Source organism: Macaca thibetana, chromosome 10 (genome assembly GCF_024542745.1).
Source record: "Macaca thibetana thibetana isolate TM-01 chromosome 10, ASM2454274v1, whole genome shotgun sequence".
Lineage (NCBI taxonomy): Eukaryota > Metazoa > Chordata > Mammalia > Primates > Cercopithecidae > Macaca > Macaca thibetana.
In genome coordinates this window covers 5,968,809-5,993,984 of record NC_065587.1, presented here as the reverse complement: position 1 = coordinate 5,993,984, position 25,176 = coordinate 5,968,809, and the positions used below count along the sequence as shown (strand labels likewise).

The window sequence follows — 25,176 nt, the reverse complement described above, 5'->3', positions numbered from 1 at the left end:
TTGGCTTCATATGTTTAGGGGCTGTATTGTTAGGTGCATAAATTTTTATGATTCTTACTTTCTTATGAATCCTTGCATGATGATAAAAATGTCCTTCCTTGCCACTAGTAACAATTTTTGTGTTAAAGTCTATTTTGTCTGATATTAATATAGCCATTACAGCTGTTTTTAGTTACTGTTTGCATGGTGTATCTTTGTATCTAGGTTGAAAATAGGTTTACTTTCAACCTATTTGTGTCTTTGAAGCTAAAATGTGTCTCTTGCAGGCGGCATATAATTAGGTCATGTTTTTCCCCATTCCACCTTCTTTATTATTTAATCCATTTATATTTAGTGTGATTACTTATAAGGCAGAAGTTACATCTGCTATTTTGCTATTTGTTTTCTACATGTCTTATGTCTTTTTTGTTCCTTTATGTCTTCATTAATACCTTCTTTTGTGTTAAATACATACTTTCTAGCATACCGTTTCAATTTTTTGTTTCTTTTGCTATGTATATATTTAAAGTATTTTCTCAATTGTTGCCTTAGGGATTAGAATTTATATCTTAATTTATAACAATCTAGTTCTAATAAAGAAGGATTGTGGAGCCGGGCATAGTGGCTCATGCCTGTAGTCCCAGCACTTTGGGAGGCCGAGGCGGGCGGATCACAAGGTCAAGAGATTGAGACTATCCTGGCCAACATGGTGAAACCCCATCTCTACTAAAAATACAAAAAGATTAGCTGAGCTTGATGGCAGGCGCCTGTAGTCCCAGCTACTCAAGAGACTGAGGCAGGAGAATCAGTTGAACCCAGGAGGCGAAGGTTGCAGTGAGCCAAGATCGCACCACTGCACTGCAGCGTGGCAACAGAGTGAGACTCAGTCTCAAAAAAAAAAGAAGGATTGGGGACTTGCAGACTCTTCAGAGAATACAACTTTTGGGTGTTGTCTTCCACCCCACTCTAACACTCCTTCTTTGCCACTGGAAGAAACATGATCTGATGGTGATCTTATTATCAAGGAGGACCACGTGGCCCTTTTAGTTTTTGCTTATCTCCCAGAGCCAAGGTTTTAACTGAGCCAGGGCTCACTTTTGTTAGAAAAGAACTGATAAGTATCTGTTTTTCTAGTCTTTTTTTCCCTGTGTGTTTGAGATATGCTCTTCTTCCGCCTCCTGTACCATGTGGCTGTCTGGAGAGGACACTGTCCTCTTTGCGATCAGCCTCCAGGGTGGGACGCTGGCCTCCCATAGGCTCTGGTTCTGAGCCATGTGTGCCAACCTGACTTGCCAGAACCTCTACCCCGTTAGTTTTGGGGACTGACCTCGCTAAGGATACCAAGCAGTTTCTCCTTCCCCATCTACCTACAAAGAGAGGCAGCCCTGCACATGTGAGACTACAGGATTCCAGTGCCTTGTTGCCACCTTTCACCTCACAGCACCTCCACCTTGTACCACATCCTAACTCTAAATACAAGACTGTGATCTGTACTTTTTTTTTTTGGAGACAGGATCTCACTATGTTGCCGAGGCTCTTTCAAACTCTTGGGGCCAAGTAATGTTCCTGCCTCAGCCTCCTGAGTAGCTGGGATTACGGGTGTGTGCCACACTGCTTGTCTTTTGAACCCAGGTATAATGAGGACTTTGAAGTCAGATTTTAATTTGAACCCTGGCTGTAGCCAACCCTAGGCTGTGTGACTCCAGACACGATAATTTTCCTGAGCCTCAGTTTTGTCCTCTATAAAAATGGGGGCACAGTGATGCAGTGAGTGGGCTTTAGTATTGCATGTGGTGCACAGTAGGTCCTCAGTACACAGTGGTCACTGTGATCGTTCACATGCACTGCCCGTTTCCGTGGGCATCCAGGACCTCCCTGGCTGACTCTGACTGAGAACTTTGCAGGTCAGTGACGCAAGCTGCAGCCATTCATCCCATTTCAAATATTGGGAGGGGAGATGTTACATTTAGAAGATGAATGAGGCCGGGCGCGGTGGCTCACGCCTGTAATCCCAGCACTTTGGGAGGCCGAGGCGGGTGGATCACGAGGTCAGGAGATCGAGACCATCCTGGCTAACACGGTGAAAACCCGTCTCTACTAAAAATACAAAAAACTAGCCGGGCGTGGTGGTGGGTGCCTGTAGTTCCAGCTACTCGGAGGCTGAGGCGGGAGAATGGCGCGAACCCGGGAGGCGGAGCTGGCAGTGAGCCGAGATCGCGCCACTGCACTCCAGCCTGGGAGACACAGCGAGACTCCGTCTCAAAAGAAAAAAAAAAAAAGATGCATGACCATCTAAGAGGGTTGGGAAAAGCCTGGGTGCCCAACTGAGGCAGGCCTGCTCAGCACTCCCCGCTATCACTGTAATTTCAGGTTGCCATTCCTCCCTCCCCCTTCCCTTTTCTTTCTTTTCTTTCTTTCTTTCCTTCCTTCCTTCCTTCTTTTTCTTTTTTTCGTTTGTTTTGAGACAGTCTCACTCTGTCACCCACGTTGGAGTGCAATGGCACGATCTCAGCTCACTGCAACATCCACCTCCCTGGTTCAAGCAATTCTCCTGCCCCCGCCTCCTGAGTAGCTGGGACTACAGGTGCGTGCCATCATACCTGGCTAATTTTTGTATTTTTGGTAGAGATGGGGTTTCACCATATTGGCCAGGCTGGTCGAATTCCTGACCTCAGGTGATCCACCCACATTGACCTCCCAAAGTGCTGAGATTACAGGAATGATCCACTGCACCCAGCCCCTACTGTTTTTAAAAAGTCACAATTTCTCCTTATTTGTGCATTCCTTGCATGCAAAACCAGAGAAAAAACATGCTCTGAATTACTCTAAGCACATCTCCCGAGGGGAAGGGTACAAGCAAGAATTATGTGCTGAGAATCCCCGATGCCCTCCAGTGGGTGGACAAATGTTGAAAAGCCAGGTGGGAGTGATTGGCCGCAGAGCGCACTGTGCTGACCAGTGAATTGTGCACTGTGCTCCTGGGTCCTCCTGCCCAGCATGCATCTTGGAACTTTAGTTCATGGTGTGGGTTTAATGCAGTTTGTGCATCCTTGCTGAGACCTGACCCTGGCATGCACACATTGAGATGCACGAGATGAACGTGGTATGATACGATTCACCACCGCCCTGGGCATCCCTGCCCAGCCAGGAAACAGCACATCTGCCAACCAGAGTCCCCTGGGGTCATTGTTATGCACAGCACTGACTCTGTCAGTCCATTGAACAAGCCTCTCTCTGAGCCAGCAAGTAGGGGATGGGCAGGGGAGGAGAAACCCAAACTGTGGGTTGCTGCTCTATGGAGAGTAGTCATTTTATGCCGGGGCCCTGTTGTTCCGCTAACTGTGAGAGCCTCAGAGTAGATATGGGTGTTCCTCAAATGCAGCGGAAAACACGCTTGGCTGGGAGCATGGCAGCTCTGGGCAAGTCTCTCTTTGGAGACCTCAGTTTTCTCATCTGCCTGAAGAGGTTGGGCTGGATAATCTCAGAGTCTCTTCCTGCTCTGAGAGTCTTTTATTATTTATTTATTTATTTTGAGATGGGGACTTGCTCTGTCTCCCAGGCTGGAGTGCAGTGACGCAGTCTCAGCTCACTGCAACCTCCACCTCCCAGGTTCAAATGATTCTTTTGCCTCAGCATCCCAAGTAGCTGGGATTACAGGAGTGCGCCACCATGCCTGGCTAATTTTTTTTTTTTTTTTGAGACGGAGTCTTGCTCTGTCATCCAGGCTGGAGTGCGATGGCACGATCTTGGCTCACTGCAACCTCCGCCTCCTGGGTTCAAGCAATTCTCCTGCCTCAGCCTCCTGAGTAGCTGGGATTACAGGCATGTGCCACGTGCCACCATACCTGGCTAATTTTTGCATTTTTAGCAGAGATGGGGTTTCACCATGTTGGTCAGGCTGGTCTCAAATTCCTGACCTCGTGATCTGCTGCGTCGGCCTCCCAAAGTACTGGGACTGCAGGTGTGAGCCACCATGCCCGGCCTTAATTTTTGTATTTGTAGTAGAAACAGGGTTTCTCCATAGTGCCCAGGCTGGTCTGGAATTCCTGACCTCAAGTGATCCACCCACCCCAGCCTCCCAAAATGCAGGATTGTAGGCGTGAGCCACCGTGCCCCGCCTGAGAGTCTGCTTTTAAAGGACAGTGCAGAGACAAAGCAGTAGGCAAAGGGATCTTTCAGGAACTCGTTCTCCTCATAACTCTGCATTGTCCCGCCTGTTCAGCAGGACTCAGTGAGGCCCCCTCCCTGGGAACAGTAGCCAGCCAGGGCTTTGGAATCAATGGATGCAGGCTCTCCAGCTGCGTGAACCCGGATAAGTCCCCGTAGCTCACTGGGCCCATTGGTTCAGCTGTGACACGGACCACCTGTGTGTGGCCTGGGAGGCTGCTCAGCCCCTGGCGTTGGGACGATTTTCGTCAGTGCCGTTGACTTGTAGCTCAGCAAAGCCTGTACCTCCCTTGCCGTTTAATATTTGCAGACCCTGGAGAGAGAGCGCGCCAGCATCTCTGCTTTCCATTTGAGAAACTGAGGCTGGAGAGGATAAGGAAACTGGCCAGTGGTGATTTAGCTCCTAAGGGCAGGGAGGGCCAGGGCTTGGAAGGGTCGGTCTGGCTCCTTAAGGAGGCAGAGGGGAGGAAAACAGCCTGTAACTTTGGCGCATCCTGGGAGAAAAGGACCTGCCCGCCACATTCCTCCCTCCCCAGGGACACTGTCTCTGTGGGCTCCAGGACACCTTTGCCCTCTCAGAGTGGAAACCAAGATGGGAAAGAGGCGGGACGCCAGGTCTGTATTCCTGCAGCAGCAGGACCTCCTGAAGGCCACACCAGGCCCCTCGGCACCTCAGGGAGCTGTGGATTGCTGCTCAGTGTCCCCAGTGTGAAGCTTCAGCAAAAGTGAAATCGCCTTGAAACCAAACCATCCATCGAGATTAGGATATGCAGAAGCCTTATGGCTGTGGACAGAGTTTTAATCACCATTTAAGTGGATCAGCGGATTCTTCTGTAAATCTTGGAATAAAGCTAAAGCACACTCGATACCATGTTAACCTGAAAATCTTCCGACAGAGAGACGTTCGCAGGGGGCCGTGGAGCGCAGCAGGAGGAGCAGAGATGGAAGCCCAGGCCGGGCTGGCCTCCCCGGGCCAGCCCTCGGTTACGGGACCTTGAGCTGGTCACCTGGCCTCTCCCAGTGTCGTCCTCTGATCTCTAACTTGGGCTCATGAAATGATGGTGGAAATGAGGCAGACGATACACACGTGGAGGAAAGCCTTCACTCTCAGCCCGGTGGGTTTCAGTCGGGCTCTTTCCATCATGACCGAGTCTTCCGTTACCTGTTACCGCTTCACAGATTCCCAGGACTTAGCAGTTTCCAACAGCAACCACGTTACATGGCTCCTGGTGTTTGTGGAATTTGGGCAGAACTCGGCCAGGTGAGTTTGCCCGTGGGGCGTTGGCAGAGGGCACGTGGTGGTGTCCAGCTGGTGGCTGGCCAGGATCATCCAAGACATGCCTTATGATCCTGCACCTCTGACCTCAGTGGGGACTGTTGGCCGGAGCACCTGCCCGCAGTGTCCCCGGCGTGACGTTCCCAGGATAGCTGCGTTTCGTCCAGGGCAGCTCGGGGCTTCCAGCGCAAAGGTTCCCGAGATCACAGGTGGGAAGAGTCAGGCTCTTTAGGATGGGAGAGAAGGACCTGGCCCAGAAACTGAACCGTTGCTTCTGTCAAATTCTGTTGATCCAGACAGGGTCCTGGGGACCTGTGACTGCTGTCAAAGTGGCTTAAAGCAACACATATTTATTTTCTTGTGATTCCAGAGGTCGCAAGTCCTGAAATCAGAATCTCGGCAGGGCTGCATTTTTTCTGGAGGCTCTGGAGGGTATCTGTTTGTCTTCCAGTTTCCAGAGGCGCCTATGCTCCTTGGCTCCCGGCCCTCCCTTCCATCTTTTTCTTAGCACATCACTCTGGCCCAGCTTCCCTTGTTACATCCCCTCTCCTTTCTGCTCACAAGATCCTCTGCAAGGATCTTTGTGATTCTGTCAGGTATCTTAATCTGTTCCGGTTGCTATGACAAAGTACCATAAATGGAGTGGCTTATAAACAACAAAGATTTATGAGCTGGAGGCTGGGAAGTCTGTGTGCCACCAGATTCGGGCAAGTAACTGTAGCTCGCTGGGCCCATTTGTTCAGCTGTGACGTGGACCGCCTCTGTGTGGCCTGGTTGGAATGATTTTCGTCAGTGCTGTTGGCTCGCCGCTCAAGGAAGCCGGCACATCCCTTTTCATGCTGAGGATTCGGTGTAGGATGAGGACCTGCTTGCTGGTTCATAGATGGTGCCTCCTAGCCGCATCCTCATGTGGAGAAAGGGGAAGCTCTCTGGGGTTGCTTTTAAAAGCGCGCTAGGCCGGGCACGGTGGATCACGCCTGTAATCTGGCACTTTGGGAGGCGGAGGCAGGTGGATCACGAGGTTAAGAGATCGAGACCACCCTGGCTAACACAATGAAACCCCGTCTCTACTAAAAATACAAAAAATTAGCCAGGCATGGTGGCGGCGCCTGTAGTCCCAGCTACTCAGGAGGCTGAGGCAGGAGTATGGCGTGAACCCAGGAGGCAGAGGTTGCAGTGAGCAGAAATCGCGCCACTGCACTCCAGCCTGGGTGACAGAACAAGACTCCATCTCAAAAAAAAAAAAAAAAAAAAAAAATTAAAAATAAAGGAGCACTAATCACATTCTCAGTGACCCAGTCCCCTCACACAGGCCCACCTCCTAATGCCATCACTTTGGGGGTTACAGTTTCAGCTTAGGAAATTTGACGGGGCCTAAACATTCCGACCATAGGATCGAGCCTCCCCATATAGTCCTGGTCAGTCTCCCATCTCTGGAGCCTCAGTTTACCTGAGCATGGTGACACACACATATAATCCCAGGGAGGTGCCTGGGCAACATAGGGAAACCCTGCCTCAAAAAATAAGTAAATAAAAAGATAAAAAACAAGATCCTCAATTTAATTATACCTACAGAATCCCTTTTGCCGTAGGTTCTCATAAGTGCTCAGGATTAGGACATGGATTTCTTTGGGGGCCATTATTCTGCCCACCACGGTGACCAGTGATGATTCTTCACACGATGGGACCCTGGGCAGGTTCTGTCCATGTCCTGAGCCTCAGTTTCCTCATCTGTAAATTGGTTTTTTCTTTTTTTTTTATTTTGAGACAACGTCTTGCTCTGTTGCCCAGGCTGGAGTGCAGTGGCACGATCTCAGCTCACTGCAGTTTCCGCCTCCCGGGTTCAAGCAATCCTCCTGCCTCAGCCTCCCAAGTAGCTGGGACTACAGGTGCCCACCACCATGCTCACCTAATTTTTGTATTTTTAGTAGAGACAGGGTTTCATCATGTTGGCCAGGCTGGTCTCGAATTCCTGACTCCTCAAGTGATCCACCCGCCTCGGCCTCCCAAAGTGCTGGGATTACAGGTGTGAGCCACCGCACCCGGCCTATTTTATTTTATTTTTTTGAGATGATTCTTGCTCTATTGCCCAGGCTGGAGTGCAGTGGCGCGATCTCAGCTCACTGCAACCTCCACCTCATGGGTTCAAGTGAGTCCCCTGCCTCAGCCTGGAGAGTGGCTGAGATTACAGGTGTACACCATCAGGCCCGGCTAACTTGTATTTTTGGTAGAGACAGGATTTCACCATGTTGGCCAGGCTAGTCTTGAACCCCTGGGCTCAACTGATCCATCTGCCTTGGCCTCCCAAACTGCTGGGATTACAGGTGTGTGCCACTGTGCCTGGCCAACATTTCTTTATGTGAATCTCTGTCTCAAAATAGCACAGTAAGAGACAGGTTAACCCAGATAACATACTGGGTTTTTGTCAACTATGTTTTTTAACTGAATCGGCATCCAGTCCTGGGCTTCATGTTCTACCCTCACAGCCAAGCCATCTCATACTGCTGGGACTTCTCAGTATGGCTCACCTGTGTAGAATGCCCTTCTCTCTTTTGTCCTCTGGCAGGCTCCTACTCATCCCTCAGAACCCAGCTCTGAAGTTGCCCCCTGGGGAAGCCCTCCCCAATCCCCAGGTCTTCCCTGTATCATAAATATCCCTCTCGTGGAGTTCTCAAATGCTGCACTATCATTTTATTATTCGGTCTCCAGACTTTGTGCTTCCTGAGGGCAGAGCCTGCCTCTGTCTTCCTGGATGGTGCCTGGGTCCTGTGTTTTCACAGGGGTGTGGAGAGGACCAGCGCCTCTTCTCATTATGATCACCCATCAAACTCAGGTAAAAACTGCCCCTTTCTTTTCTCTTTTCTCAGCCTCAAAGACAAAAATCAAGGCGAACTCATCCCCCCCGTGCTGAGGTTCACAGTGACGTACCTGAGACAGAAAGGTGAGACAGGGCCGGCTCCAGCTGGGTGATGTGAGGGCTGCTGGGTGCACCTCTCTGGGTGGTCTGTCTTGGATCCTGAGCACCCATAAGCCAGGGGGTGTGACCAGGAAGGGAGGGGCTCAAGCACAGTGGCTCCAGGTCTGGGCTCTGGTCTTGGATGGTCTGGGTTTGAATCCTGTCTCCCCTGTGTACTAGCTGTGTGACCTGGGGCCAGTTACTCACCCTCTCTGGGTCTCCATTCCCTTGTCTGTCCAGTAAGGTTAATAACAAACAGTACCTAACTTGCAGGATTGTTGTGACCCCTAAATGAGACAGCGCTACAAAGCACTTCGGGCAGTGCTGGTCTATAGGAAGCCTTCTGGAAATGGGGGCTCCTCTGATGGGATCAACTTTGATTTGCAGACACCATTGCCAGTGGGGTGGGTGCAGTCAGGAACTTGAAGTGGGGTGAGCCTTGTGGGCTCTCCACAGCTCCTGAGGCTAGAACTGAGGTCCGTGGAGAAGGTGTGTGGAGGCTGCTTTCCTACCTTAATGGGAGTAAAGAGGTTCCCACGGAGGAGCAGGCACCAGGGAGGCTTATCTGGCACCAGGGGTGCAGGTGTGCTCAGTGGGCCAGGTGGTCTCCAGCGTGGGTGCTGCAGTGCAGCTGTGTGGGTGTCAGACAGGAAGTGAGCGCCTCCCGCATCGCCACCGCCCAGACAGGGCTGGCTCCCTCCAGCCTCCAGAGCCCAGCTCAGTGGTTGCTTCCTCAGGGAATTCCCCCAACATAGCCAAAGCCCCTAAAGCAGACCCCAGCTCTGCCACGGACGCAGCACCATGGGCCCCCGAGACCCCACCACCCTGTGGTCCGTGTCTCATGTTCCATCCGGCGGGGAGTTCCCGTGCAGTGGCTCAGAAAGCACCGCCTCGGCCCTGCACCTTCTGGTTGCGAGTGGGCTGGTTTCCTCTTTGGAGCAGGCCCGGTGGGTGGTCTTTGAAAAACCTGCTTCAGACAGGCGGGGCCTGGAGAGCCCATCCTCACCTGTAGGACAGGGTGCCCAGGAAATGCGCTTTGGCACGAGAGTCTGTGCACACGGGGATGGCATCAGTGAGCAGGTGTGCTGGGCGGGGGCATGGGGGGGCCATCTCCCTCACACCCCAGACCTTGTGGCCCCAGTATTTCCCTGAGCCACGATGCTCGGCTGGCAGGTGACAGGTACGGGGGGCATCCCACACTGGGACCCCAGGGGGCCCACCTGTCCCCGGCCTGGACAGCCCCTCCTTGCCCTCTGCCAGTTAGGTCCTGCTTTCTGTAAGCCCTCTCCAATTCTGCCCCTCTCCTGGACAGAACTGCCTTCTTCATGTGCCCCCATCATTCAGTCCCTCACTCGGGAGACATTTGCTGGGTGCCTCCCTCGTGCCAGACTCTGGGGATATGAAAGTGAGCACACGGGACGTGGAAGAAGCACCTGTTCCGCCAAGAGCTACCCAGATGCTGACTCCGTCAGGGAGGAGGCCCTGCCAGACCGGGGTCCCTGTTAGGGGGTTTGACCTTGTTGGGGGGCTTCCCTGAGGGAGGGCAGTAGAGCTGAGGTCTGAGGACGGGGAGAAGCTGGCCATGCCGGGGGACAGGCCCCAGAGAAGAGAGCAGGTGCAGAGGCCCATGGCTGTGGGAGTGCAGGAGCGTGTGGGGCTTGGAGGAAGCTGAGAGGAGAAGGGGAGGTCAGGCCTTGCAAGTCCCAAGAAGACTTGTACCTCCAGATGCCTGCACCACAGTCCTAGGTCCTGGTGTTCCAGGGTACCCCTGTCATCCACTGCAGGCCCCCCAAGGGTAGGCTCAGGCCTGTTTCTCTTCCTGGCTCTGGAGCCAGCAGGGGCCTGGCCGGAGGAAACCCTCTCCTCCACCCCAGGGCTGCTTTCATAAGCCAGTTACAAGTGCTGAAAGCCCCCTTTATAAACCGACAATGTGGGCCGGGCGCGGTGGCTCAAGCCTGTAATCCCAGCACTTTGGGAGGCCGAGACGGGCGGATCACGAGGTCAGGAGATCGAGACCATCCTGGCTAACACGGTGAAACCCCGTCTCTACTAAAAAATACAAAAAACTAGGCGGGCGCGGTGGCAGGCGCCTATAGTCCCAGCTACTCGGGAGGCTGAGGCAGGAGAATAGCGGGAACCCGGGAGGCGGAGCTTGCAGTGAGCTGAGATCCGGCCACTGCACTCCAGCCTGGGCAGCAGAGCGAGACTCTGTCTCAAAAAAAAAAAAAAAAAAAAAAAAAAGACAATGGAGACAAGTTTTCTTCTTTGATTACAATCACCTCTTTAGCAGAATCGCCTAATCGAACTTAGACATCATCTGTATCTTCACTGTCTAAATGGCAGCCACCAGCCCCTGTGGCAGTAGCCCAATAGAGCAGGTCATATGAGGTTCATGCAATTGAGTGACTAGATTTTTAATTTTATTTAATTTTAATTAAAGTTCAGTCCTCATGTACAGCTACTGGCTGCTGTGCTGGACAGCTCAGCCCTAGCCCTTGTGGGAAGCCACATGTCTGGAGGCCTCCCAGGTGCCAGGCACGTGCTGGGCATCAGCGTGTCCAGTCCTCTCTGCAGCCCTCGGAGACAGGAGCTCATGGCCTTACTCTGTAGATAAACAAGGCAGATAGGCTCAGAGAGGCTGAGTGCTTTCTCTGAGGTCACACAGCTGGCAGGCAGAGCTGGAGTAGAGCCTAGGTCTGTCTGAGTTTAGAATCTGTTTCTGCTTTCCCTTTCCACGGACCACAGAGGTGGGAAATCGGGCGGGTTGGGGAATATGGGAAAGATCTGAGGAACAAATGAATTTGTGGAGGCCAGCCACAGGTGGGTGATGCCGTGGGCAAGGGGGTGTCATATAACGTCCTGGAAGCCCAGTGGGCTGGGACCTGTGAGACACCCGGAAGCTCCTCTCCTGCAGGCCTGCGCACCGAGGGCCTGTTCCGGAGATCCGCCAGCGTGCAGACCGTCCGCGAGATCCAGAGGCTCTACAACCAAGGTGAGGCTGTCCCACAGTCCTGAGCCCCGAGCTGCCTGGCCAGCGAGCACAGCACTCCGGGCCTCAGAGCAGAGGCAGGGAAGCACCGCCCCCACAACCCATCCAACTCCCAGAAAACACTCAGGGTGGGGGCAGCTGCCCAGGAGCCATCGAGGGGCCCACTGGTAGTCCAGAGTAGGGACCCTTTGTCCAGACCCCCAACCCTGCTGGGACATGGTGGCCGCACGATGCCATTTTGCCTTTAGGGGCTCTCCATCTGCACCAGGTGGGCACGTGCTTTCAGGAGACACCCTGCAGTGCAGGGCAGCTGGTTTTTTATCTGGCAGCTCCCCCGAACTGGCTCAGCACGGCTTCCTTAACTGCCATGTGTAACCTGCGGGCAGGGGCAGTGGCCTCTGAGCTGAGGGCACATCACACTGATACTAACGAAGCCGCTGACAAGACTTGCCCTCGATCCAACTCGCTCCCGCGACCAGTTGTGCATCACACAAAAATGGAGCATTAGGTCTGCACTGGGCCGAGCTCAGGACTGCCTGTCTCAGGCCCGGGGCCTGCAGTGTCATCTCTGCCATGGCCCTGACCTCAGAGAGCTGGCATTGTAGCTGGGAGCAACAGCACACCACAGAGAAGCCAGCAGCCCACCCCATCCTCCACTGAGAGCCCAGGAGGAGGCAGTGAGGGTGGTATAGGGGCTGATGGGGTCAGAGCACCCCATTTGTAGGTGGGGACAGCATCATCCCCAGGACACATGGCTCCAGCATCAAGCACTTCCCATCCGGACATCTCACGCCCTGTCTCAGAGCTCGTTCTATAGCCGCAGTGCCCAGGCCGGAGTGCAAACCTCAGCAGTGCCATGTTCTGTGTGCAGGGAAGCCCGTGAACTTTGACGACTACGGGGACATTCACATCCCTGCGGTGATCCTGAAGACCTTCCTGCGAGAGCTGCCGCAGCCGCTTCTGACCTTCCAGGCCTATGAGCAGATTCTCGGGATCACTTGTGCGTAGCTGCCCCGGGGCGGGAGTTGGGGGGCTTGGTCCTCAGATGCTGTCCCCCAGCTACTGGCCCAGGGTCAGGCTCTGGGGTGGCCTAGGTGGCGTGTCCCCACCCTCATTCTGTTGCCACCTGGCACTGCAGGGCAAGAGAGAGGGTCGTTGGGGCTGCCCCACCGTGGACAGACAGGCCACACTGTCCAAAGGCAGAGCAGGTGCGGTCGGTCAGGGTTGTTCAGGCCGGTCTCTCAGGCGCAGCTGGGCCGGGAGGCAGGGTGATGGGGGGCTTTCTAGATCTGGGGCTCATCATCCTGGTCAAAGTCCTGCCTATACCACCTCCCAGCCCCCCAAACCCTCAGCTCTCTCATCTAGAAAGGGGCTCTCGGCATTTCTCCCCCAGTCATTGTAGGATGCCAAGCATATGTGATAGGAACTGAGCAGCTATAGGGTCTGATCCTACAGATGCTTTGTGATCGGTCACATGCTCAGTGTGGCTGAGCACAGATGACTCGTGAACAACTCCATAATAGTATCTCAAAATACTGGCGAATGCTAAGGAAGGTGATGCCTCCAAAGCACCATAAAACCACTCAGGCCTTCATCTCAGTCATCAAACACCGTCTTTTCAAATGGGACTACCTCTGGCCCCCACCTTTCTTGTTGGAGCACTATCAGTCGAAGGGGGAAACCTGGTTTTGGTGTTAATTCTAAAGCAGCTGGGTTAAGATATTTTAAAGACAAATCTTGAATCTTAAAATCAATGTTTCTGGCCGGGCGCGGTGGCTCACGCCTGTTATCCCAGCACTTTGGGAGGCTGAGGCAGGCGGATCACCTGAGGTCAGGAGTTCGAGACCAGCCTCAACGTGGAGAAACCCCGTCTCTATAAAAATATAAAATTAGCTGGGCGTGGTGGTGCATGCCTGTAATCCCAGCTACTTGGGAGGCTGAGGCAGCAGAATTGCTTGAACCTGGGAGGCAGAGGTTGTGGTGAGCCGAGATCGCGCCATTACACTCTAGCCTGGGCAACAAGAGCGAAACTCTGTCTCAAAAAAAAAAAAAGTTTCTACCCCCCCGGGTATTCACGTATTCAAGAATCGCCTTTACCCAAAGGGCAGCCTGGCCTTTGTCCTGGCCCCTGGGGGGGTGACTTCTGAACCTTGGAATTTCTCAAAGGACAGGAATTATCTTTGTTATTTATCGGGGGCCCTGATGGTTTATGGTGACTCAGGGGGTGGCCACTCCAGAAAGGTCAATTACACAGTTAGAGGGTGCAGGTTTTGAGACACAGGAGACCAGCCTGACCTCTGGGGAGGGCCGGGGGCTGGAGATTGATTTCAATCACAAGGCATCCCTCCAAGGTCACTGGACGCCAAACTCCCCTCAAAGGCAAGTGTACACCCATTTACTCAGCAGTGCTCCTAAGTGCCTGCCAGATGCCAGGCCCTGTCTGAGATGGGGAAGGTCTCTCCTACAGCCTGGAAGACTATGAAAGATGTTGAGGGCTGACTGACTTTGGCTAGTGGATGGGAAGCCTGGGAGAGTTCAGAGCCAGGCTGAGCCTCATGGAGACAAATTTGATCATGTGTGTAGAGGTAGCTATCTGGTGGCGACAGAGAAGGAGGCACTCCGTTCAGCATCCTCCCACCAGCCGGGCCCAGGGCAGGCAAGATGGACAATGCTCCATCACCTGAATGTGCCAGGCTCTGTCCTAGAGAGAAACTTCCAGAAGCTTCCAGATTTCATTAGCCCCTGCAGAGGGATGATGACTGCAGCCTCTGTAGGTTCCTGCTTGAGAAAACTCAATGCTACCAGGAGAACTTACTTTTTCTTCCAGCCACAACCTGGTGACAGGGAGATAGGCCCTGGAACCCCTCTTTGAGCAGCAGTTCGTTTAGAAAGCTTGCAGTTGTGGGCCAGGCACAGTAGCTCGTGCCTGTAATCCCAGCACTTTGAGCGGCTGAGCCATATTTGGAATGGTGGTGTTCTGGACCGCAGCATTCCCCCGTCTGAAACTTTCCCCAGGAAGTTTTACAGTCCAGAAACATAGTTGGTAGATTGTCTCATGCTGCATGAATCCTTCTGTCAGTGCTGTGACTAGATCACTCCAGGTAAACAGTTGTATCTCATTTCAGAAGGTAGTGGTGGAGGTGGGAGTAGGGTGACTACCTAAGTCAGCCTGTTAATAAGGGGCCTTTCTATGTCAACAAACGTGAAGTTCAGTGGTTTGAACAAACCATAAACTCTGGGGTTTTTTGTTGTTTTTTGTTTTGTTTTTGAGATGGAGTCTTTGTCACCCAGGCTGCAGTTCAGTGGCACAATCTCGGCTCACTGCAACCTCCACCTCCCAGGTTCAAGCAATTCTCCTGCCTCAGCCTCCCGAGTAGCTGGGACTACAGGTGTGTGGCACCACACCCAGCTAAATTTTTGTATTTTTAGGAGAGAGAGGGTTTCACCGTGTTAGCCAGGATGGTCTGGATCTCCTGACCTCGTGATCCGCCCGCCTTGGCCTCCCAAACTGCTGGGATTACAGGCGTGAGCCACCGTGTCTGGCCTAAACTCTATTTTTTCAGTCAAGAGAACATTTAGTTGAGAAGATTCCTAGATGTTGGCTTGAAGTATCTTTTCATGGTAGAGTGAGAGTGGCGGCAGCCGGCCAGTGAATTTCATAGTGTGCAATTTAGATGTCTTTGGCGATGGCACTGGGTGTTCCGGTGAACTTTCTGAGCGGCCTGTACAGCAGGAGGCACAAGGATTATCTGTACATCGTCTGCTGTGATGATTTCTTTGAAGTTTGTATCAAGTCTTCCAGCGTCAGCTTTCGGGCTTTGGGGAAGTGGCAGGTTTTAGGTCTTTGTCATGCCAACTGAGGGGGCAGGAGCAAAACTGGAAATGTTAGCTTGGAGCATTGTAGCCAGATATTGGAGGAAATGAGAGGAACTGAGAACTCGCAAGCGTGCACCATAGTTTTCCACTGGAGCATCATTTCTCCATACGGTGCTTCTCTTTTGATTCTCAATTACAAAATAAGTCTGGTCTCACTAGATTTGGCCTGATTATTTACATAAGGGCAGCAAGAATGAGAATTGATGTATGTAGGCTCTTTTTAAGTCTACCTTGTTAGAACTTTTAATAAGGCATCTCAGATTCACTTTTTAAAAGCCTCTTGAGGCTAGAAAGCCAAGCCCAAAATTTGCCATCAGGGCCAGGTGTGGTGGCTCACTCCTGTAATCTCAGCACTTTGGGAGACTGAGGTGGGCGGATCGCCTGAGGTCAGGAGTTCGAGACCAGCCTGACCAACATGGAGAAATCCCATCTCTACTAAAAATACAAAATTAGCCAGGCTTGGTGGCACACACCTATAATCCCAGCTATTCAGGAGGCTGAGGCAGGAGAATCGCTTGAAACCCGGGAGGTAGAGGTTGCAGTGAGCCGAGATCTCGCCATTGCACTCCAGCCTGGGCAACAGCAAGACTCCGTCTCAAAAAAAAAAAAGAAAAAAGAAAAAAAATTTGCCATCAGACTTTGCCTGTAGTATCCTTAGATTTGAGTGAATTTCTCTCTTCTCCAGGTTCTCAATCAATATATTTTAAGTTTCCTGGGCCTGCCAGGAAGTGGCCTTCCTTACTCACTGTAATGCCATACATAACACTGAATAAGGCTAGTCATCATTTCAAGGAATTTCCCTCATTTTTTTTTTCAAGATGGAGTCTTGCTTTGTGGCCCAGGCTGGAGTGCAGTGGCCTGATCTCAGCTTATTACAACCTCTGCCTCCCATGCTCAAGCAATCCATCTACCTTAGCCTCCCGAATAGCGGGGATTACAGGTGTGTGCCACCACACCCAGCTAATTGTTATATTTTTAGTAGAGACAGGATTTCACCATGTCATCCAGGCTGGTCTCGAACTCTGACCTCAACCTCCCAAAGTGCTGGGATTATAGGCATGAGCCACTGCACCCGGCCCTTATTATCTATTTTTAACCCTACTTCACTAGTAAACCCAGCTACATAAAAATGTATGCTTGGATTATACTTAATATGAATAATTCAGAAGATGCAGCTGGTTTTTTTGTTTTTGTTTTTGTTTTGAGATGGAGTCTCGCTCTGTCGCCCAGGCTAGCGTGCAATGGCGCCATCTCAGCTCACTGCAACCTCCGCCTCCCGAGTTCAAGCAATCCTCCCACCTCAAGCGATTCTCCCACCTCTGCCTCCCGAGTAGCTGGGATTATAGGCACCGGCCGTCTTGCCTGGCTAATTTTTGTAGAGACGGGGTTTCACCATGTTGGCCAGGCTTGTCTTGAGCTCCTGACCTCAGGTGATCTGCCCTCCTTGGCCTCCCAAAGTGCTGGGATTATAGGCGTGAGCCACCGTGCCCAACCTATACAGCTGTTTTTAATAAACGAACAGTATCAGACTAATCTTGTTAGAGTTACTCAAGTCACATGAACTTGAATATTTGGCTTAGTTTCTCTATTTCTGAGCGTTTTAGAAATATTTTATATAAATGCTCATGTCTCTCTAAGCCAATTTGAATAGAACTCCTTTAAGGGATTTTATAAATTAACTTGGTAATACCATCAGAGGGAGAAGATTTTCATATATACATAACATGCATATCTGCAAACAAATTTTTTTAAGACGGGGTCTCCTTCTGTCACTGAGGCTGGAGTGCAGTGGCTTGATCTTGGCTCACTACATCCTTGACCTCTGGGCTCAAGCAATCCTCCCACCTCAGCCTCTCAAGTAGCTGAGTCATGCACTACCACACCCAGCTAATTTTTAAATATTTTTTTGTAAAGACAGGGTCTCACCATGTTGCCCAGGCTGGTTTCAAACTCCTGGGCTCAAGTGATCTCCCCACCTCAGCCTCCCAAAGTGCTGGGATGACAGGCGTGAGCCACTATGCCCGGCCACAAACCAAGATCTTAGAACTTTCACACATCGTTTCATACAAGTTAAGATTACCTGTTGAGGGTGAAAGTTGTTATCAATATTTCAGGAGAAGGCCCTAAAGATTTTTTTCTTTGCCCAGATTATTTCCAAATAGTCCTTTTTACCTTGTTTTTTTGTTTTGTTTTGTTTTTTGTTTTTAACCAAAGGTGTACCTAATTCAATGTGACTCGAAACCAATAGGCCTTTTTGTGGCCATGGATACAAGAGATGTTCTCAGAGTCCCCCAGGATCCCAAGTTACCCCACAGATAGATAGCCAAAAGACAGACTTAGACAAGTGCCCCTGAGCTGGTGATGGCTGGTACCCCAAGATCCAAAGTTATCCCACAGATAGCCAAAAGATGGACAAGCGCCCCAGAGCTGATGATGGCTGGTACCCCAAGATCCAAAGTTACCCTACAGATAGCCGAAAGACAGACTTAGACAAGTGCCCCAGAGGTGGTGCTGGCTGGTACCCCAAGATCGAGTTACCCTACAGATAGCCAAAAGAAAGACAAGCGTCCCAGAGCTGGTGATTGGTACCCCAAGAACCAAAGTTATCCCACAGATGGCCAAAAGAAAGACAAGCACCCCAGAGCTGGTGATAGCTGGTACCCCAAGATCCAAAGTTACCCCACAGATAGCCAAAAGACAGACAAGCACCTCAGAGCTGGTGGCGGCTGGTAGGATGTCAGCCGTCACCGAGTCGGCATTGCTATAAAGAAATACCTGAGGCTGGGTGATTTATAAAGAAAAGAAGGTTCGTTGGCTCATGGTTTTGTAGGCTTTGTAGGAAGCATGGTGTTGGCTCTGCTTGGCTTCGGGGAGGCCTTAGGAAGTTTTCAATCTTGGCGGAGGAGGAGCAGGCGCCTCACACAGTGCGAGTGGGAGCGAGACGGGGTCAGGTCATGCCCCACACTTAAACAACACGATCTCTTGAGAAATCACTATCATGAGAACAGCACCAAGAGGTGGCGATAACCATTTATGGGAAATCTGTCCCCTTGATTTCATCACCCCTCACCAGTCCCACCTCCAACATTGGTGATTACAATTCAACACGAGGTTTAGAGGCAACACCTTCCAACATATCAGAGTGCAACTCACATTTCTATCTGGCCAGATATAAATTCCCTTTTTTTTGAGACGGAGTCTCACTCTGTTGCCCAGGCCAGAGTGCAGTGGCTGAGATTCTCTACTCACTATAAACTCTGCCTCCCAGGTTCAAGTGATTCTCCTGCCTCAGGCTCCCAAGTAGCTGAGATTACAGGCGCCTACCACCACACCCGGCTAATTTTTGTATTTTTTAGTAGAGACGGGGTTTCACCATGCTGGCCGGGCTGGTCTCAAACTCCTTATCTCAGGTGATCCATCCGTCTCGGCCTCCCAAAGTGCTGGGATTACAGGCATGAGCCACCGCGCCCGGCCTGTAAACTCTTGGGGCTGCATCCTGGCTGTTGACTGTTCCTCCAGGCATTTGGAAGCCAAACTGGCCATAAAGGCAAGTTCTCAGGACACAAGACAAAAGGAGAATCTTACCCCATGATTCTCCTCCTCACAACAAATGACCCAAGAGACAGAGACAAAGGCAAACAGTGACTCTTCCTGGGAGGCTGAGATCACCGAGGAGTCCTCGAAATCAGATTCATGAAAGTCACAAGCCAAAGAACCCATTCTTCTGAATGTTGTTCTGCTGGTCCAAATTCAGAAAGGAAGAAGACAAAGATTTTGACCACCCTCACACAATTGGGCGCTGCAGACAGAAATCCGGGAGGCTGACTTGAGTAAGAATTTTTTTTTGAGATGGAGTTTTGCTCTTGTTACCCAGGCTGGAGTGCAGTGGTGCAGTCTCGGCTCACTGCAACCTCTGCCTCCGGGGTTCAAATGACTCTCTTGCCTCAGCCTCCCCAGTAGCTGGGATTACAGGTATGCACCACCACACCCGGCTAATTTTGTATTTGTAGTAGAGACGGGGTTTCTCCATGTTGGTCAGGCTGGGCTGAAACTCCTGACCTCAGGTGCTTCACCCACCTTGGCCTCCCAAAGTGCTGGAATTATAGGTGTGAGCCACCACGACCAGCCTTGAGTAAGAATTCTTACCTTTGGCCGGCTCTACCAGGGCTCCTGGCTCTCCATGCAGCTCCCAGACCGAGCGAGGTGTTCCAGCCAAGGGTCCCTCATCCCCATGGCTACAGAAAAACCACAGGGAGGGTCAAAATCTTTTTCTACCCATCTCAGGTTCTTTGGTGGGGGCGTGTTGCTTCGACTGACAGATTCACAAGAGAAAAACACACCAGTGTATTTACTAGAAGTTGTATATGACATGGGTGACTTTATAAGGAAATGAAGGCCCGGAGACCTGGTCCCCTGAGTGTGCTGACGCCAGGTTGGCTGAAGAGTGGAGAGGTGTGGGAAATGCGATGGACAGAGGGCTCTGAGCCTGGGGCAGGAAACTAGGGGAAATGCCATCTTCAGAGAGGAGGCTGCCCCTTCCCTCTGGGTATAGGGAAGTTGCCTTTCATGGGATGGTCTCATGGCCTGCTCTGGAGGAGAAAGGGGAGGTCAGAGAGTCCTCGAGGCCCAGCCTCCCACGTGCAAGCTGTGTGACCTTGGGCTAGTCACCTAACCTCTCAGAGCTTGCTTTCCTCCTCTCTCTCCACACTGGGGTTGTTGAAACGCTTGACCTGCTTGCTTCCTTGTAGGGAGTGCTCAGTGACATTGGCAGTTGTGATGCTCAGTTCACCCGTCCTGCCTACTTGCCAGCAAGTGTTTCGTCTCAGAGGGACCCCAGTGGGGGCTGAGGGTGACCGGCACCAGTACCCACTTGGGACCATTATTCTTAGATAAGGTTCAGGCTGTAACACCCCGAGAAGGAGATGGCAGCCACCAGGCTCAGTTGAAATACTCAAGGGAACTCCTTGTCGAACAACAGCTTGATTTTATGGGATGATGGCTTTTAAGAAGCCAACAGGAATGATCATAGTGGGGTGCTGTAGCTCTCTGGGTGTTTGCAGAGCACCTGGTGTTCACCAGCAACTCTGTGAAGGCTCAGGGAGAGGGTGGTTGGTGGGTTGGAGAAGGTGGGTACACAGTAGCGTGAGCATGCAGGCGGCTGAGTGCAGACGTGCATCTGTTCACATATGCACCTGCAGCGGGAACTTGGTGAATACTTGTTTTGAGATGGAGTTTTGCTGTTGCTGCCCAGGCTGGAGTGCAATGGCACCATCTCGGCTCACTGCAACCTGTCTTCTGAGGTCAAGCAATTTTCCTCCTTTGGCCTCCCAGGTAGCTGGGACTACAGGTGTGTGCCACCACACCTGGCTAATTTTTTTTTTTTTAGTAGAGACAGGGTTTCACCATGTTGGGTCAGGCTGGTCTTGAACTCCTGACCTCAAGTGATCCGCCTGCCTCAGCCTCCCATAGTGTTGGGATTACAGGTGTGAGCCATTGCACCTGGCTGGTTGGTAGGTTTTGATTGGAAGGTTATGGAGCTCAAAGGGTGGCGGTGGTTATAAGGGTAACTGGCCGGGGGGGGGGTCTCAAAGTGTGGGCCAGTTGGATCAGGCCCCTGGAGGGTGGGACGCTGCCTTGCCCAAGAGCAACAAAGTGTGTGGGAGGTGTGGTGCTGAGATCTTGAGCAGGCAGTTAGTCTAGAGCAGGGGTTGCAAACTTTCTGTAAAAAGCCAGATAGTAAATATGTTAGGCTGCGTGGGCCTTGCAGTCTGTTGCAACTACTCAGCTCAGATCTGGCCCATTGCCTGTATTTGCCAATAAAGTTTCCCTGGAATACAGCCACGGCCACTTTATACATTACCTATGGCTGCTTTTGCCTCATCAGGGCAGAGCCGAGTAGTTGCCACAGAGTCTGTACCCGTAGTAGTTTGCCAACCCCTGGTCTAGATCACTCCCATTCATAAAGTGATTCGGCTGTAGCAACTTCCTGGAAGGTGGTGCTACTGGGTGATAAAGCAGCGGAATGGAGCTTGCAGAATTCAGGTGATAAGGCTTGGATCTGAGGCCGCAGCACGTTTCATGTTGAATTGCAACGCTCGCCATTGGAGGTGGGGACGGGTGGGAGGTGACTGGATCATGAGGGCGGATCCCTCATGGGTTGGTGCCGTCCTCGAGATAGTGAGTTCTCACCAGATCTCGTTTAAAAGCATATGGCACCTCTGCGCCACACACTCTTGTTCCTGTTTTTGTCATGTGACGCGCCTCCTTCCTTTCTGCCATAATTGGAAGGCTCCTGTGGCTTCCCCACAAGCTGAACAGGGACTGGTACCATGCTTGTACAGCCTGCAGAACCATGAGCCAGTTAAACGTCTTTTCTTATAAATGACCCTATCTCAGGAATTTCGTTGTAGCAATGCAAGAACAGCCAAACACACAGAGGGTTTGCTGAGCAGAGCCACATAGCCGGAAAGTAAGTGGGGGGCCCAGGCCCGACTGTGGGACAGTCCATCCTCAGAGCTGCCCTCCTCCTGGGCCGGGACACAGCACTGCCCCTGGCCCTTCTGGAGCTCAGGAGGGAGCCCCCTGCCATTCCAGGTGTGGAGAGCAGCCTGCGCGTCACCTGCTGCCGCCAGATCCTACGGAGCCTTCCAGAGCACAACTATGTTGTCCTCCGTTACCTCATGGGCTTCCTGCATGCAGTGAGTGGGCAAGGGGGGGGTGCTTGGGGTGAGGCCCAGTGGCATCTCCTGCCATGCTAGGCCTGCCTGGACCAGTCCCCTCCTTGTCCCAGGTCTGGGGTCATGCCCTGGTTGGGCCTAACCACTCCCCTGGCCACCAAGGCCTTCATCCAAGGCCCAGTCAAGCACCCACCCTGCTGAGGACCCCCTGCCCACTCCCATACCTGCTGTCCCTTGGCCATTGCCTTCGGTATTGGAGTCCTCTGCCCCCATGTGATCTCCTGCTTGGGCTGAGTCTCTGGGAGGTGGCAGCTGCATCTACCACTGGCACAGAGCCTGAGGCCCTCACTGTGGACTGAACTGACCATTCCTGTGGAAGGGACACACCCGGAACCATGTACATTAGGTTCCTGTGACCACACAGTGGGTGGCTTAAAACAATAGAGTTTACCATGTCACTCTTCTAGAGGCCAGAAGTTCAAACTCAAGGTGTACTGGGCTGCACTCCCTCCTACAGGCTGTAGAGGAGGATCGTTCCTGTCCTCTCCCAGCTCCTGGTCCCTCCCGTCTCTGCCTCCACGTGGCCCCCTGGGTCCACCTCCAGCCCCCCGGACCCACGGCCCTGAATGTTTATCCCTCTCCATCTCCCCAGGCCTTTGCCTCAGACCGTGCAGGGTGCGGGCACTGCCCACTGTAGGGGAGAGGAGGGCCTGGGCAGAGCAGGCGTCACATCCCAGAGTCTGTCGGAGAATGCCACCTCTTGGTTTTACAGCAAACAATTTTTTTCTCCCTATTGTTTCTCAGAAGCCCAAAACTAAAATTTACTCTCCTCTTTCACTTTTTTTTTGAGACGGAGTCTTGCTCTGTCGCCCAGGCTGGAGTGCAGTGGCCGGATCTCAGCTCACTGCAAGCTCCGCCTCCTGGGTTCACGCCATTCTCCTGCCTCAGCCTCCCGACTAGCTGGGATTACAGGTGAGTGCCACCATGCCCGGCTGGTTTTTGTATTTTTAGTAGAGATGGGATTTCTCCACGTTGGCCAGGCTGATCTTGAACTCCTGACCCCAGGTGATCCACCTGCCTCGGCCTCTTAAAAGTGCTAGGATTATAGGCGTGAGCCACCGCACCTGGCCTACTTCTTTTTCATTGGCAGAGACTGATTTCTCTTTAGCTGCCTCCTCCACGGGCACCAATGTGAATGCACCTGGTGGGGCGTGGTGTTGCATGTTATCCCCCCACTGGCACTCGAGGGATCAGGCCCTGCTTGGGCCTTGGAATACCACGCCCTGGCCACCAAAGACCTCATCCAAGGACCTCATGAGGACTCTGCAGTCTCGGCTTGAGGAGGGGCGGCCTGCAGTGGGCCTGGCTGGTGCACACCTGCGAGGGGCTGTGGGGACTGGCAGGCAGGCAGAGCCTAATAGGCTTCCGGCTGTCTCACTGAAGCAGGGCTTGGGCAAGTCTGAGCATTCTCGCCAGATCTGTGAGCGTGACGCCTGGCCATGCCCCCCTCCCGTTCTCTGCTCTGGCACTCACATCCTCATGACGCCTGTTTCTGACTCTGAGGTTCCCCCCCCAGCTCTAAGCTTGTAGGGAGGTAAGGAGAAGAGAACAGACCCTGCCCTCACCTTGGCCCACATGGCCCCCCCACCCCTGGCTGGCCACAAGACCTTGGGCAAGTCTCCTGTACCCTGCAGACCCCAAGTTCCTCTGTAAGCTGGAGAAAGGACTCCCGCTCCTGGGGGTGCTATAAGTGTTGGCCGAGACGGATAGGGAGCCCTTCTGGGAGACAAGCTCTTTGTACTCTTGCCGCCCCTACGTGCTGGCTGGTCCTCCTCATGCCCAGTTCGCCACCCACAGAGCAGAGGGCCAGAGAGGCCCCTAGCTCCCACCGTCTGTGCTACAGCCCGTCCCCAAGAGTGCGTCTCCCCAGACGGCACAGTGGAAGAGGAGATGGTGGGGTGTTGAGGCTGTCACAGAAAGTCAGAGCCAGAGGGTCCTCCACGACGTCGAGGCCAAGCCTTCCTTTCATAGATAGGGTAACTGAGACTCTGAGTGGGCAGGTGGCCATACAGCGTCCCTGTACTGGCTGCTGGCTCCCAGTCCAGTGCTTCTCTCTCTACATCTGCCCCTCCCACAGTTCAGGAGGGAGTTCTAGGTCCCCACCGCCCTTGGTGTTCACTCCCCTTTTCTCATTTGTGGTTTCCTCCAGGTGTCCCAGGAGAGCATCTTCAACAAAATGAACAGCTCTAACCTGGCCTGTGTCTTTGGGCTGAATTTGATCTGGCCATCCCAGGGGTCCTCGTCCCTGAGTGCCCTTGTGCCCCTGAACCTGTTCACGGAGCTGCTGATCGAGTACTATGAAAAGATATTCAGCGCCCCAGAGGCATCTGGGGAGCACAGCCTGGCACCGCTGCAACAGGGGAGCAGGGCAGCCCCTTTGCAGGAGGCTGTGCCGCGGACACGAGCCACCGGCCTCACCACGCCTACCCTACCTCCGAGTCCCCTGACGGTGGCCAGAAGGCGTCCCTAGTGTTGCAAACATTCTGTGTATTTCAAGCTACCTCCCACCCCTGTCTGTGCACTGTGTGTTTTGTAAACTTGCCATCTGTAAAAATAACCCGGCCTTAGATGAACTCACAACCTTCTAATGAAAACTCCATGCCTCTGGTCCCTGGACTCCGCCATGGTTCCTGAGCTGTGGACCGGGCTAGAGTAATGCATTTGTTAGGATGGATGTTTTGAATCATAACTCAATGCGGTTTAACTGAAAACGGGAATGGAGTGGCTAGGGGCTCGCCCTGCTGCTGCCGCCACGCTGCTGGGTAACACACCGCCCAAGCCCAGTCACTGAAAGCAGCTGCTCCTCATTATTGCCCATGTGTCAGTAGGTCAGCTGGGTGGGTCTGTTCTCCTGCAGATGTGCCAAGTCCTTCCAATGGCTGAACAAGGGCACATTCTCATAACATAGGCCCAGGCACACACACAAGCGCTACTGCAGTTTTGCATGCTTTGACTGGCGTCCTGTATGCTCACATCCCACTGGCCAAAGCAAGCCTGGTGGCCAAGGCCAGAGTCACCGTGGGAGGGCCCTGCAAAGAGGTGGACATGGGGAGGGTGAAGAATTGGGAATAAAGCAGCCAAGCTGCCCAAGGGCTCTGGGGTGCGACAGGACTCTGCAATCAGGCAGGCTGACTCCTCTGGCTAGATGGGTCCTGTGCGTCCATCAAAGATGGCAGAGGATACAACTCTTAGTGTC

General features: G+C 52.6%; 2 protein-coding genes across 4 annotated transcripts in view; one reads left to right on the top strand and one right to left on the bottom strand.

The window, feature by feature from the left end:
- The window catches only part of SULT4A1 (sulfotransferase family 4A member 1), a 996,812-nt gene extending 984,054 nt beyond the window's left edge, over positions 1–12,758 (bottom strand). The window contains exon 1 of the mRNA XM_050806025.1: positions 12,755–12,758. The gene's annotated coding sequence lies outside the window, so the exon portion shown is untranslated. The remainder of the gene's footprint in view (positions 1–12,754) is intronic.
- The window catches only part of ARHGAP8 (Rho GTPase activating protein 8), a 95,826-nt gene extending 71,186 nt beyond the window's left edge, over positions 1–24,640 (top strand). For 2 of the 3 annotated variants that reach the window (XM_050805919.1, XM_050805918.1), the window contains exons 8-12: positions 8,290–8,363; positions 11,293–11,370; positions 12,239–12,367; positions 21,838–21,941; positions 24,130–24,640. In XM_050805919.1, coding sequence (XP_050661876.1) covers positions 8,290–8,363; positions 11,293–11,370; positions 12,239–12,367; positions 21,838–21,941; positions 24,130–24,450 — 706 coding nt within the window. In that variant the 3' untranslated portion in view covers positions 24,451–24,640. Of the gene's footprint in view, positions 1–8,289; positions 8,364–11,292; positions 11,371–12,238; positions 12,368–21,653; positions 21,713–21,837; positions 21,942–24,129 lie in introns of those variants that run through there. The other variant, XM_050805920.1, reaches the window with a different exon arrangement.
- Positions 24,641–25,176: the final 536 nt, after the last annotated feature.